The 12,095-nt window shown below is 44.1% G+C and overlaps 3 protein-coding genes across 14 annotated transcripts in view; all 3 read left to right on the top strand.

The window, feature by feature from the left end:
• mei1 (meiotic double-stranded break formation protein 1) overlaps positions 1–1,959 on the top strand; it is a 28,460-nt gene extending 26,501 nt beyond the window's left edge. For 5 of the 7 annotated variants that reach the window (XM_086133842.1, XM_086133845.1, XM_086133844.1 and 2 more), the window contains 2 exons: positions 807–928; positions 1,501–1,959. In XM_086133842.1, coding sequence (XP_085989968.1) covers positions 807–928; positions 1,501–1,570 — 192 coding nt within the window. In that variant the 3' untranslated portion in view covers positions 1,571–1,959. Of the gene's footprint in view, positions 1–806; positions 929–1,500 lie in introns of those variants that run through there. The other 2 variants (XM_086133843.1, XR_015103278.1) reach the window with 2 other exon arrangements.
• Positions 1,960–2,129: 170 nt separating this feature from the next.
• ccdc134 (coiled-coil domain containing 134) lies at positions 2,130–8,174 on the top strand. Of its 6 annotated transcripts, XM_086133325.1 has the most exons (9): positions 2,130–2,396; positions 3,031–3,129; positions 4,112–4,217; positions 4,548–4,677; positions 5,004–5,125; positions 6,087–6,171; positions 6,495–6,676; positions 7,076–7,147; positions 7,447–8,174. In XM_086133325.1, the coding sequence occupies exons 4-9, from the start codon at positions 4,581–4,583 to the stop codon at positions 7,570–7,572; spliced, it is 684 nt and encodes a 227-aa protein (XP_085989451.1). In that variant the 5' UTR covers positions 2,130–2,396; positions 3,031–3,129; positions 4,112–4,217; positions 4,548–4,580; the 3' UTR covers positions 7,573–8,174. The 6 variants fall into 6 exon arrangements, with proteins under 6 accessions (XP_085989451.1, XP_085989449.1, XP_085989446.1 ...); XM_086133323.1 differs by lacking the exon at positions 4,112–4,217; XM_086133320.1 differs by having other exon boundaries at positions 4,112–4,677.
• A 156-nt stretch (positions 8,175–8,330) lies between these two features.
• Positions 8,331–11,714, top strand: LOC147192412 (uncharacterized). The gene is made up of 3 exons (XM_086133319.1): positions 8,331–8,607; positions 9,608–9,678; positions 9,823–11,714. The coding sequence occupies exons 2-3, from the start codon at positions 9,667–9,669 to the stop codon at positions 11,428–11,430; spliced, it is 1,620 nt and encodes a 539-aa protein (XP_085989445.1). The 5' UTR covers positions 8,331–8,607; positions 9,608–9,666; the 3' UTR covers positions 11,431–11,714.
• Positions 11,715–12,095: the final 381 nt, after the last annotated feature.

Genomic DNA, 12,095 nt, shown 5'->3' with positions numbered 1-12,095 from the left:
CTGCACCTGGCAGCAAACTGCTGTTATAACAATAACGGCCTCACAGTGCATAGATACAGGGTTCAATTCTGGCTCCTGTGTGGAGTTTGCATGTTCTCCCCTGTGCCTGCGTGGGTTTTCTCCGGGTACTCCGGTTTCCTCCCACATTCCAAAAACATGCATGGCAAGTTAGTGGAACGCTCCGAATTGTCCCTAGGTGTGATTGTGTGCGCGAATGGTTGTTTGTCTATGCGTGTGCCCTGTGATTGGCTGGGACTGAGTTCAGCTGGGATAGGCTCCAGCGTACCCACGACCCTCATGAGGAGAAGCGGATTATAAAATGGATGGATATTGCAACCCTGACAGATCTGTTGGTAGGAGGGGCGCTCCGCCATGTTGTGATTGTAATTAACCCACATTAGAGTCCATCTTTACTGCCATCTGTTGCCTCCATCTTACGAGAGCGCACTGCTTGCTTGGATAGTGGCCCTTTCGGAAAATCTCTGAATGTGCCTTTGAAAATTGGCTGACTGCCAGATGAGTGAAGCTCATGAAGACAATCAATGAGTGGCATGTGCTTTACGGGCCACTGCTCTAGTCCTTTTCAATACATATTTTTTCCCGATTTAAAAATGCCATTAGCTTCTCTAATCTTCCTTTGCATAACTTTTGTCATGCCGGTGATAATGGTGTTACATCCCACTCCTCTCTATTCTTTGCGATCTTTTCATGTCTTGTTATACTCGTAATTGTTCTCTATAAGCTCATATTATTATTATTTTTTAATTATGCAAAATTAAATTGCCTATCTTCATTCTTTTGTTCAGATACAGAGTGGTGTCTTTCAGCCTCCACCCACAGAGGAACACAAGCAGAGAGTCAGGAGTGTGATGCAGTCCCTGGACTCACTGCCACCCTCTGAGAGCTCCAGTTTGGCCTGCAACATCTTGTATCCCAAACTTCAAATGAAAGTCACTTTTCCCCCAATATAAAGCTCAGCAAAACCTATGCACACACACACAAGGTAAGTAGAGTAAATTAATGAACTACAGGTCACATCCAGCAAAAAACAGAAACTGTATCTCAGTCAGGGTCTGAATTATGTTGCTGCACACACCCATTATGCTGCCAACAGCTGCAGTCCACCATCATTGATTTTGTCTGGCAATTCACTAACTGTTACTGATGTACTTTTTACTCCTCTGGCAAAGTGTGTAGCCCACGCACTTATTACTGTTTTTTTCAGTAACAGTAAATATTGCTACTTTATAGTCTCACTTAATCTTTATACTTGATTGTCTCTTTCTTGATCACACAGACCACAAGGAAAATAGAAATCAGTCCAGTAAGTGATTGCTGAAAGCAACATTTGATTCAAGATCCTTCTAAATAGAACATTTTCACAAGATGTTGCCATAATTTGGGGTCTTTTTACAATACAGACTTAAGAACAAGCTCCTCTCGCTCAAAGCCACACAGCAGTACTTCACCACTTTGTTGTTCCTTAATTCTTGTCTTCAGACGTTTGGGGGAGGTGTCCATCTGTTTGTCTGACTTCACAGTGAACAGTGAAAGTGCTGTAGAAAAGTGACACATTTGGAAAGCATCGTTATCGTTATGCTTCTATTGCAATGTCCTTTGTGAATTCGCATGACCCAATAGTATTTCCACAAACATTTTATTTACTGTGTATATTTGCTAACTAAAAAGTAGTATTTGGATGCTCCTAGATAAACGCTGAATTAAACCGTCACTTCAACATTGCAAATGACACACTATCAATCAATCAGTACCATGATTTGACAGTCATTTGTGGTACAGGGGCTTCACAATATGTCATGTTGTGCCTCATGGACCTTGTAGTTTCAGTAATCTTTTTTCAAGCACTGTTTTTTCCATTAACATTTTTTTGTTGTTGTATCAGTATTTTGTCCGTTTTCTGTAACTATAATAAACTTGAATTTGTGTTTTTATAAATTAGTACGGTCCACGCTGTTTCATCATTGGTACAGTATATGCTATCACATTACAGCCAAAAGACCTCTGATAAAAACTCATTAGCGTTTATCTTGCTCGTTTTTTTTTTAATTCTCAAATACTCTACGGAAGCGGCGGTGCCGAATCCGAACGGACCCCACGTGGTGTCACCCTATAACCATTCCGGAAAGAAACCATCGCCTTAGCCGGCTGGCTGTTTGCTGCCATTCGTCGGAGGGAAGCCTGTGCGATCGTGGCACCAACGGAGTGGAGCAGCACCGAGCGCAGTCCGCATATGTAAATGAGCCACCGCAATCCAATGTGTCCGTTTTATCACCTGAGGATCTTCGTGGGTCAAGTGTCCTGTCGAGCACTTCGGCTTGCTGAAGTAAAAGATTAGTACGGGGAGAGATTTCAAAAGGACCTCCGATTCTAACGCGGTGAGTGATGAGCGAGTTTCATTTATTGGTCTGATCTTCTCTGTTGGCTCAGAAGTGACGATGTCCTTTGTAAAATATCCGATTCCTTTTGCAACGAGACGAAAATACGTGTGACACATTAATAGCTTGAACTAAGTCAACAAACTGGTAAGTGGATGTCAGAATTATTTGATTTACACACGACGACCCGTATAATCGCCTGTGAATGAATGGGGAGAGGATGTAACTGCAGTCATGTGTCATTCTTCCAAGATGAAACTTGCTTGCTGGAGCCTTCAAAGACCCTTTGGGGGATTCCGCAACACTCGTTGTCCAGCTGTCTGATCAACATTGGCGCCTGTCCCACGATGTGCTTTTCACACCTCCGGGCTCAGATATGTCTTTAAATGGATGTGGGGCATTTGGCTGCTCCAAGCTGCCTCCCACACTTAATTATTTTTATAGTTTTAAACCGATGGGACTACAGCAGTAGCAAAGTGGCATCGCATGTTTGGATCCTGGATGCATGTTTTCGCCTCACAAGGATTTCAACGGCAATATGAAAACAAGTTTAGCTTCTTCTTTGTCTTTTATTATTTCAGTAACTTCACGAATTCCATTTAGAAGACATTTCACCTTAGCCTCTGCACCACAGGAGGTTGTAATCGTCTGGCAAGACTTGAGCACACTCCACTGGCCTTGGAGCTAAACACACCGAATTGGAGCAGCAGCAGCTGAAGCAAAATCCAACCAGGTGAGAAGAGAATCCAGGGTGGATGGAAATTGAACACCCTGTTTAAAAAAAAAACAGGGTGTTCTCTCTCTCCCCCCAATTCAGTTGAAAATTTGTTCCTTGCAAAAGTGATCAAAATTGGTCAGAATGTGAAGCATAGGTTTTATAACACCACAGATTTACACTTGGGTATTCATCTGGGTTCTGACTGGGCAACTCAAAAACGTTCGTTTTATTCCATTAAGTCATTTTTTGTTATTGATTTTTGTGTGTATTCTGGTTTGTTGTCATACTGAATGGTTGCGTTCTTCGACCTCAGCTTTCGAGCAGAGTGAGAGATTTTGTCCAGGTTTGAAAATTCCCACGATATGGATTGAAGCCCCGATGCCCCCAATATTGACAACAAAGTCGCTGAAACAACTCGCCTCGTCATTATTTTTTTTCATTGTTTTCCATTTATGCTAATGTTGTACAACTATGCGGGCCCTATATTTCATGATAAATATCTCATTAGTATCATTATTATTCGAATAGTGCACTTATATGGGGAAATGCGGGTCCATTTTAAACTCCTTTTTTTAAAAAAGGAGTGTGTGTTTTTGTACGAACTGAGGACCGGGCATTCATGTTTTGTCACCACTTTAGCTTTGCGACAATGTTCCGGCGCTCTTGTCCAGCCTGTGACTTCTCCGCTATCTTGCACTCAAACCACATTATTTGCACTTATTTCCACTGTGCCTCAGCAAAGAAAATTTGCCGTGATCCTCTTCTCAAAGTGCTACTCTCTGCTCTGCCTGGTCACCTTCATCTAACCTTCTCATAGCGCATTGATTGCCCTTGCTAAATTATTCATCTGTCATGTGAATTATCGTCCGGCCTCTTCCTCTCCAACGTATTCCGGTCATTCTTTTTTCTGCCCTTCTCTTCTCTGTCTTCATAAAATCTTAATTTGCTGAGCCTCTGTTTGTCATTATTTATCTTCTTTGCCTCCCTTCCAAAAAAGCCTCCGCATAAGGGAACGTAGCAGCCGGACATCAAAATCGACTGCCGTGAATGCCAAGGCAATTGGACTGGAGGAGGAGAGGGAGAAAGAGAGAGAGGCAAAGCCGGTAGGAGGGAAAGAGGGTGATACTGTGCTTCAAAATTGTCTCTGGAGATTAAACGAGTGCCAGAATCAGATGTCTTCGATTAAGAGGGACATAAGGAGCCCACTTTGTAACGCCGACTACCCTCTGGTGTTCCATACTGACCATTTTCCACAAGTACCAACGCAGAAAAATGGTACCACAAACACAATGATTTGAACACGGCTTTGTTTTATCAACGATCCCCGGGAGGTGATTGTTTTCTTTCTGATTGTTTATGACTGAGCTGCATTACGCAAAAAACGTCATCGGTTTTGGATGTCATCCATTTTCTGCTTTTGCCTCTCCGTGCAGTTGATTGGCGACCGCGCCGACCTCTTCCTGACCATGTGGGGTGTATGCGTGACGTTTCTGGCGCTCGCCTCCCTCAGCTCAGGAGACCCCGACACACACAGGCCAAGACACGACTCGAACCTGCAGATCTGTATCCTTCTGCTACGGCTGTGTGCGTCTGTGTGTGTTTGTGCCTGCTTTCTCATGATAGCAAGAGTACTCACACACTGTACTTAAGGAAACGTCCTAAATATTTTGTATAACAGAAGACAAGATCCTGTTTAACTATGTTGGTGAAAGAAAGAGTGGAAATGTAAGACCCAAAAGATGTACTTGGTTCAGAGGGAGAAAAAAAAAAGAATACTTAAGTGTAGTACAAGTACCTGAAAGTATGACATAAGTATGGTCAGAAAGAATTTTTCCGTGGTTATGTTCTACCGCTGTGTGCGTTTGCGCCTCCTGACCCGCTCTCGCCAGATAAGCGTCTGTTTGAAACAAAGAGAAGAGATCAACTCAACGCGCTGAAGAATCTGGTGGAGCTGAATGACATTAACCAGCAATATAAGATCATCGACATCATGCTCAAAGGCCTCTTCAAGGTAATGTGTGACATGCACACAATGTTGGGACACTGCACAGGCATTCACGTCAGTCAATACCTTGAGAAATCGCAGACTTTTTACCAGATAGCTTTCGCGCCCAAATCAGGCTGTTCCTTTCTTAATTGTATACGTTCTCTCCATGTGGAGAGCGAGGTGAACCCTTCAGCAATTCAATTCACTGCTCCTCCTTTCAACGTGCGTTTTGTCTATACTCAAGACTCATCCCGACTGCTTTCCTCCTCGCGCAGACTGAGGGGGCAGCGGAGAATCAAACGCGGCTAATCCAACCAATTGTATTCATCGGCAGGTTCTCGAGCTCTTGAGAGAATCTGAATTCCTCTGCTTGTGCGCTCCATCCAGTCTCGCTGTGACTAAGAGCGACGCTGTATCGTCATTTGCCAGCCTATGTTGGATATCCCGCCTGGCATCTCTTGTGTCCCCCCCCCCCCCCCCCAAGGACTAGTCAACCTCCAGCTAAAATGCATCGTCAGCAGATCTTGACCACTTTGTCCAATCACCCGCCACAGACACGAAATACAACTGCACGTCATCCCTTTAGGAGTCTCAGAAATGCCTTTGAGGCATAACGCGGAGTTTTGACATGACGTTTGTAAAGACACAAAGTCACTGCCCTGACTTTGGCTTGATTTGTCATTTTGCACGTGGGCCAATGTCTGCGCCTTATCTCTCGTGTGCACTATTGTGGATGCATCACTGGCCCGGCATGGAGGCACATTCCACTCGGCACGACTGTCGCAGCAAAAATGTCAGAAAGCTACATCAGCAAGATGATCCAAAACAAATCATCGTGGATAAATCTTGCATTTGATGTATGCAGGAAGGTTGAAACAAGCCAGTGAAGAACCCCCCCCCCCACCCCTGTGTTGTTGTTGTTTTTTTTTACATTGTTGTTACATTTTCAAAGACCGTATCCTAGTAATGTGATTTTCTTCCTAAGGTTTTGGAAGACTCCAAAGAAATCCTGGTCTCAGCCAACATGCAGCCCAATGACCCATTCCCTCTGGATGATAAAATCAAAGAAGGTCTGACTCCCTTATTATTCTTTTATGGTTTACCTTTTAACTTTCAAGCAGCAGCTCCGCGGTGTTTCAAACGCACCAACTTGACAAGTTTGATTCGAACAAAATTAGCATTTCTCTTTCTTCTAAAAGCAATGCCTCTGTCAGTTTTGCCTTCGTTTCCTCTGACGGCGAGCGGCTGCCAACAGCCCAACTATCGCCATCCGCTTTGATTTATGCAGGTCACGCGCTTTCATCCATCACTTTACTCCGAGCGTTATCTCAACACCTTGCTTTTCTTTCTTTCTTTTTTTTCGGACTCACCCTCTCGTCATTACTCTCCCCAGCTTATTCCCACGTCGTGGAGAACACGGCATTTTTTGGCGACGTGGCGTTGCGCTTTCCACGCATTGTCCACCACTACTTTGACCGCAATGCCGACTGGGGTGGACTGCTGCGGTGGGGGCTTAATTTTTGTAACCAGACCGGCGTTTTCACAGGAGGAGCCCACCAACATGTCCTCACACTGGTAAGATTGCCAAATTAAAGTATCTTCTCCTTTCAACTGTAAACATAAAAAATATAAAATAAAAGTGACGGTTTGTCCAAAATTTGACACTGTGATGTCGAGCAGTGATTACGAAGCTTCTTGAGCTGAAGATGCAAATAAGAATTTTGGTTTTTCCCTGAGGCCCAAACACCATAAAAATGTGAACTGTTTCATATTTCAGTTGCATGCGTTGTTCTCTAGTAAGGAGCCGAAAGGCAAAATTCACATCAACTTGTATCTTGGTTCTGTGAATCTTTTGCAACCTTCGGATGACACTCGTGGCCACCTCTACCTCCACTTGAAGCGATTTGCTTTATTTCTTATATTTTAATTTGACTTTCGCCTCCATATCTGTGTGTCACCCCCCCAATCATGAAGATGTCGCAGGAACTGGGAATAACAGAGAAATCTCCGGACTTCATCAACCCTTACCGGACAGAAAGAGATGATGTAAGTGAAATGTCGATCGAGTCGCCCCCATTTTGCATGATACGGTGCGTTTAGATACTAGCAATCGACGCTAGGTGCCATGTTCTGCAATTGCTGTGAATCTTTTAAAAATACAGCACACAAATATTTGGATCAAGTAACACGACTGCAACCGACACAAGATAGAAGCCCAATTGTTTCACATAAGCAGCCACATACTACTTTCTTTTGTTACATCCAAGAGCCCGCCGACAGATGTCTTGTACTTTACTGCTGTACACCGCATCTTATCCGAGTCGTTTGGGGTTTCGTGGCCTCAGGTGCTTCACACTGCGGAGGCCTTCCAGAAGATCCTGAGGGAGGAAGAGAAGAGGAGGAGGAAGGAGGAGAAGAGGAAAGAAATCCGAAAAGGCCCTCGCATATCTCGCTCCCGCAGCGAGCTATAGCAGCACACCTCAGTGGGGCTTCGCGGAGGAAGAGAAAGGATGGAGGGAACAAGCGGTTTCCCTTGTAGACTCTTGATGACAGAGTGGGAAACAAAAGCCATTATCACTTTGTCATCACAAAGGACGAACATCGTGAAAGATCAAATGCGACATCACATGATGTGAAAAAAACAAACAAACAAACATGGAATTGGGGTGTGAATTGCTGTACACGGACAGTGATTGATCATTATAAGATAAAAGTGTTGTGTTCCAGGCAAATGTCGGAAGGTATAATTGTTGGGGGTTTTTAAGCATCTAAGGGTAAATTGATAAGGATTAAATATCTGTTTTAAAATTAATTTATGTGGTTTACTTCAAAACTTGACTGTTTTGCAGTTTCGACATTCACTGTCTGTCTTGAGTCCTTATGCTACAGGTTGCTAAATATAAATTCGAGCTCACCTCGCTGAATATGATTGACCTGTTTCTGATTAGGCGACGCAAATGATTATGGGTCTGAAACTTGCTCAACGATGTACAGATGTATCTCACAAACCCAATTCCAATGAAGTTGGGACGTCGTGTCAAACAAATAAAAACAGAATACAATGTTTTGTAAATCGTGTTCAACCTATATGGAATTGAATACACGACAAAGACAACATATGTCATGTTCAAACCGATAAATTTGAAGGAATTGACAATATACTTTGACTTTCGTTTTACAAGAATCCACACGGATATACTTTCATTTTCCCATTTAGATTTGGATCGAATGTGCAAAAATGTTGCATTTCTAATGTTGTCCTCGATGATATTCAGTGGAAACACATTGTCGCTAAAGAATGAACAAGCCATTTTGGTGTGATTGTCAGAAAAAAAAGTGACGGATAGTTACGAAGACAAATCTTGTTTGCGTGTATATACCTGTCAGCCCTCCTGTAGGCGTGGCGGACACCCAAAGAAAGAAAGAAAGAACGGTCCACGCCACCAACGTCAACGACAAGACGACCTGCGAGCAATACGGACAGAAGTCGACTTACCAAGACCTAGGTAAAACATTTTGAAACGATTTGATACGGTCTTAATTTTAATTGTTCGCAGTGGATTTCGATGTGCTAATGCTAGTTGCTTGGTCCCATTTCGCTAGTCAAGCCAATTCCAGCCAGAAGTCACGCGTAACGTTGATATGTACAGTATAGGTCATTTGAAGTACGGTGTCGCTACTGCATGAATTGTACGGCGTACAGTTTTTTTTCCTTGTGGTGGTTACGGGCTATGTGCATACGAGGCACAAGAATACAGTAGTCACGGTGCACCTTCTTACAGCTTTGCGTTTTGTATGTAAGGGGTACCACTTGTTTTTCAAACAAGTATTTACTGTAACGATAATTTTAGTACTGCTATGCTGATCGATCCAAGTATCGATATATCCATCAAAACCAAAAAGCGAGGTTTGAATTTTTTTTTCGCCCCTTGAGTTCCTCACGCGTTTCCTTTTTAACACGCGTAAGTGAACGATACAAACATGTCCGTGACAGCTGGGAGCAGTCTACGTCTGAGACGAAATTGAAGTTAAATGCCAAGTTTACTACCTGCCAGCAGAGGTCGCAATTTTTCTTCCCGGGTGCGGTCTGACCAGCTGTGCGAGACCAATGGAAAGGAAACCAAAACATCGGTAACTTCCATCGCCGCAAAAGCGGAGAGCTCACAACAGATACGGCTTTTGATAAGACGCAGCGCGGTCACGCAGAAATCTCTGTCGTCTGGATGAGTCTAAAGTGCCAATGCGTGGCCAAAACATTTCCAAATGTTGTCATTTGCTTTTTGGGCAAGTGACGGCCGAAAATTGACAGACGAACCTTCCGTCGGTGTTGACTGCCCACCACTGTCTGTATTTGTTGCTGCTCTACGACTTAAAGTATCAGTTGTTTCAATGTTTAGAATGATGTACCTCTATGTTAATTTATGGTTACCCTTCTACCAGTTTGATTGAGCGTTTTTCGCGTTTAGCACTGTTAATTCCCGTTTGTTTTTTGTGTGAATTTTACAGTCAACTTCAACTTGGAGTGATCAACAAACAGCTTGGAGCAAGTACGCTTTGACCCTTACATGGAGAAATATGTAAGCAAGAGTGTCTTTCATTTGTCAGTACATTGTACTGCTGCTCCAAATGATGTGGCTGAAAAATAAACGTATTTGAAGTGACTGCATGCATTGATCAGTTTTTATTCACAATTGTAATGAGTTTCAACACGTTTTGTGCAGCTTTCCCCATCACTGAGTGGAGAGGAGCACGAGCCAGTTGATTTGGAGGATGTTTTGGGGATGGCGGGGCTTGAAGAAGACCTCAGGTTGGTTCTTATCGGAAATACGGGATCTGGCAAGAGCGCATCTGGAAACACCATCTTGGGCCGAAGACAGTTCCTGTCAAAGCCCAGTGCCAGCTCAGTGACCCGGAAATGTCAGGGTGGGAGCACTGAGCTTGCAGAAGGTCATGACCAGAAGAGACTGAGGCGAATTACGGTGGTTGACATGCCGGGCTTCGGGGACACTCACCTCAGCGAGGAGCAGATTCATGCAGAAATTGCTAAGTGTCTGTCTTTCTCCGCTCCTGGGCCGCACGCTTTTCTCTTGGCGGTGCCGATTGGTCGTTATACGCACCATGAGGACCAGGCTATTATCAATCTGGCCAAAATATTCGGAGATGATGCCGTCAAATACCACACAGTGGTTCTTTTTACCAAGGGGGATGAACTTGAAGGCGTGGAGTTCGACGAATACCTGAAAGATTCTCCTGCTGGACTTAAGAATCTCATTGACAATTGCGGAGGCAGGTACCAAGTGTTCAACAATCATAAAAACTCCAATAATCCGGCGCAGGTTCAAGAACTCATAAGTAAGGTGGACAGCATGGTGAAGCAGAGTAAAAGCGGGTATTTTAGCAACGCTATGTTCGAAGAGGCCGAGGCCGCTATCAGGGAAGAACAGAGAAGGATAATGTTGGAGAAGAGCTACGAAGAGCAATTGGAATTGGAGCCTGACGAAAAAGAAAGTAACGGTGTTTCACAGTGGCCTCGGAAGAGGAAGTTGCAGGGAGAAAATGAAAAAAGCAAGCGCAGGGGAAGCAGCGAAGCCTCGAAAATGAGGAAAGAGGCCACTGTCTCTCCACAGGTGCTGAAGAGGTTGAAGCTCATGGTGGCTACTGGCGTCATCGGGCTGGCAGTTGGAGTTGCCTTTGGCATCGCTGTCCCCTTGACAGCTGCCCTCTCCGCATCTCTGGTGGGGAAGGTCGTCGGCGTGGGTGCACTTAAGCTCATTGGAGCGTCTGCAGCTGGAGCCGCCGGTGTCGGGAACGCAGTGGGCGCCGTAGTTGCGGCGGCCTCGGGAAAGACCGCTTTGGCGCTGGGGGCAGCTGCTGGGGGACTTGTTGGGGGTGCGATAGGAGTCGTCGCTGGTTTGGAGGCGGAGAGTTTGAAGGAGGGAGCATCCGATACCCTTGAACAGGTTAGTTGTGTCGGTGCTTTTGCTCTCGGGGCTTCCTTAGTTGTGGGGGCTTCCTTGGGGACAGGGGCGGCCATGAGTGCTGCTCTTGGGGCGCAAGGTGCGGCCAGTGCGTCTTTAGCTTCGGTGGCAGGGCAAAACGCCTCCGCGCCAGTTGGAACTTTCGCTGCGGGAACGGGGGCAGCAATAGTTCAGGACACTGTGGCAGCTGCGCCTGTTGCAGCAGCAAGACATCCTGTCCTAGATGCGCTCACTTCAGTCGGAAAGGCTGTGGCAGTGGTCGCCTTGCCTGCTTCCGCTGCCGTGAAAATCATCAAATGTAAAACCAAAGACTCAGAAAAAACTACTTATAAGTTCTCTTGGAAAAAATGAACATGAACAGTGTGCCTCTGACTATCTCTGAAATATTGTCAGAAAATGACTGCTGTTTTTTTTTCAATATTTATATTGTTTTGTTTGAGTTTGAAAAGCAATTGAACAAAATCGAAATAATACAAATTGTTTCATTTGTAAAGAAACTGATGAGAGTGCAGTGATTTTTTTGTTTCGTTTTTTTTAGGTATTTCCTATATACTGTATTGTTAATCTACACAGTGTCTCCTTTTTGTGATCAACCATGTAATGCCAAATGACAAATAAATGCACTTTTAAAGACATCTGGTCATCTAGTTTTATTTCTACACCAGACCTTTTTTAAAGCTGTGTCATTTCATCTTCGAGGATTAATTGTTTTTTTGTTAAAAATGTGCTCGGGTGGTGGGGACGTCATAGACAATGCAAGTTATTATATGATTTGGTTTATTTCACCTGATAACGGACATTGTTTTTAATCCTTTTTAATTTGCGTCAACCGCCGCTGAAATAAGTAATGGCATTTTTTTAACAATACGTAAACGCATTTCGTAATAAACGTTAGACTGTTTCACAATTCACCCAAAAAGAGGGGATCAAACTCAGTCCGAACATGTCTTATTTCATCAAGAAATAATGTTGGCATTGTTTAGTTTGTTGGTTAGAATGATGAAACGCATTTACCC

The sequence above is a fragment of the Hippocampus guttulatus genome, chromosome 16, assembly GCF_054856545.1.
Source record: "Hippocampus guttulatus isolate MCC_2025c chromosome 16, RoL_Hgut_1.0, whole genome shotgun sequence".
NCBI lineage: Eukaryota > Metazoa > Chordata > Actinopteri > Syngnathiformes > Syngnathidae > Hippocampus > Hippocampus guttulatus.
This window is presented reverse-complemented; position numbering and strand designations above follow the sequence as displayed.

What these genes read in the sequence shown, in the direction of transcription:
- ccdc134 (XM_086133320.1), top strand. Translation starts at nt 4,512, where the DNA reads ATGTCATCCATTTTCTGCTTTTGCCTCTCCGTGCAGTTGATTGGCGAC. An exon ending in TGCTCAAAGGCCTCTTCAAG is followed by an intron (nt 5,126 to 6,086) that starts GTAATGTGTGAC and finishes TTTCTTCCTAAG; the next exon opens with GTTTTGGAAGACTCCAAAGA. An exon ending in ACCAACATGTCCTCACACTG is followed by an intron (nt 6,677 to 7,075) that starts GTAAGATTGCCA and finishes CCAATCATGAAG; the next exon opens with ATGTCGCAGGAACTGGGAAT.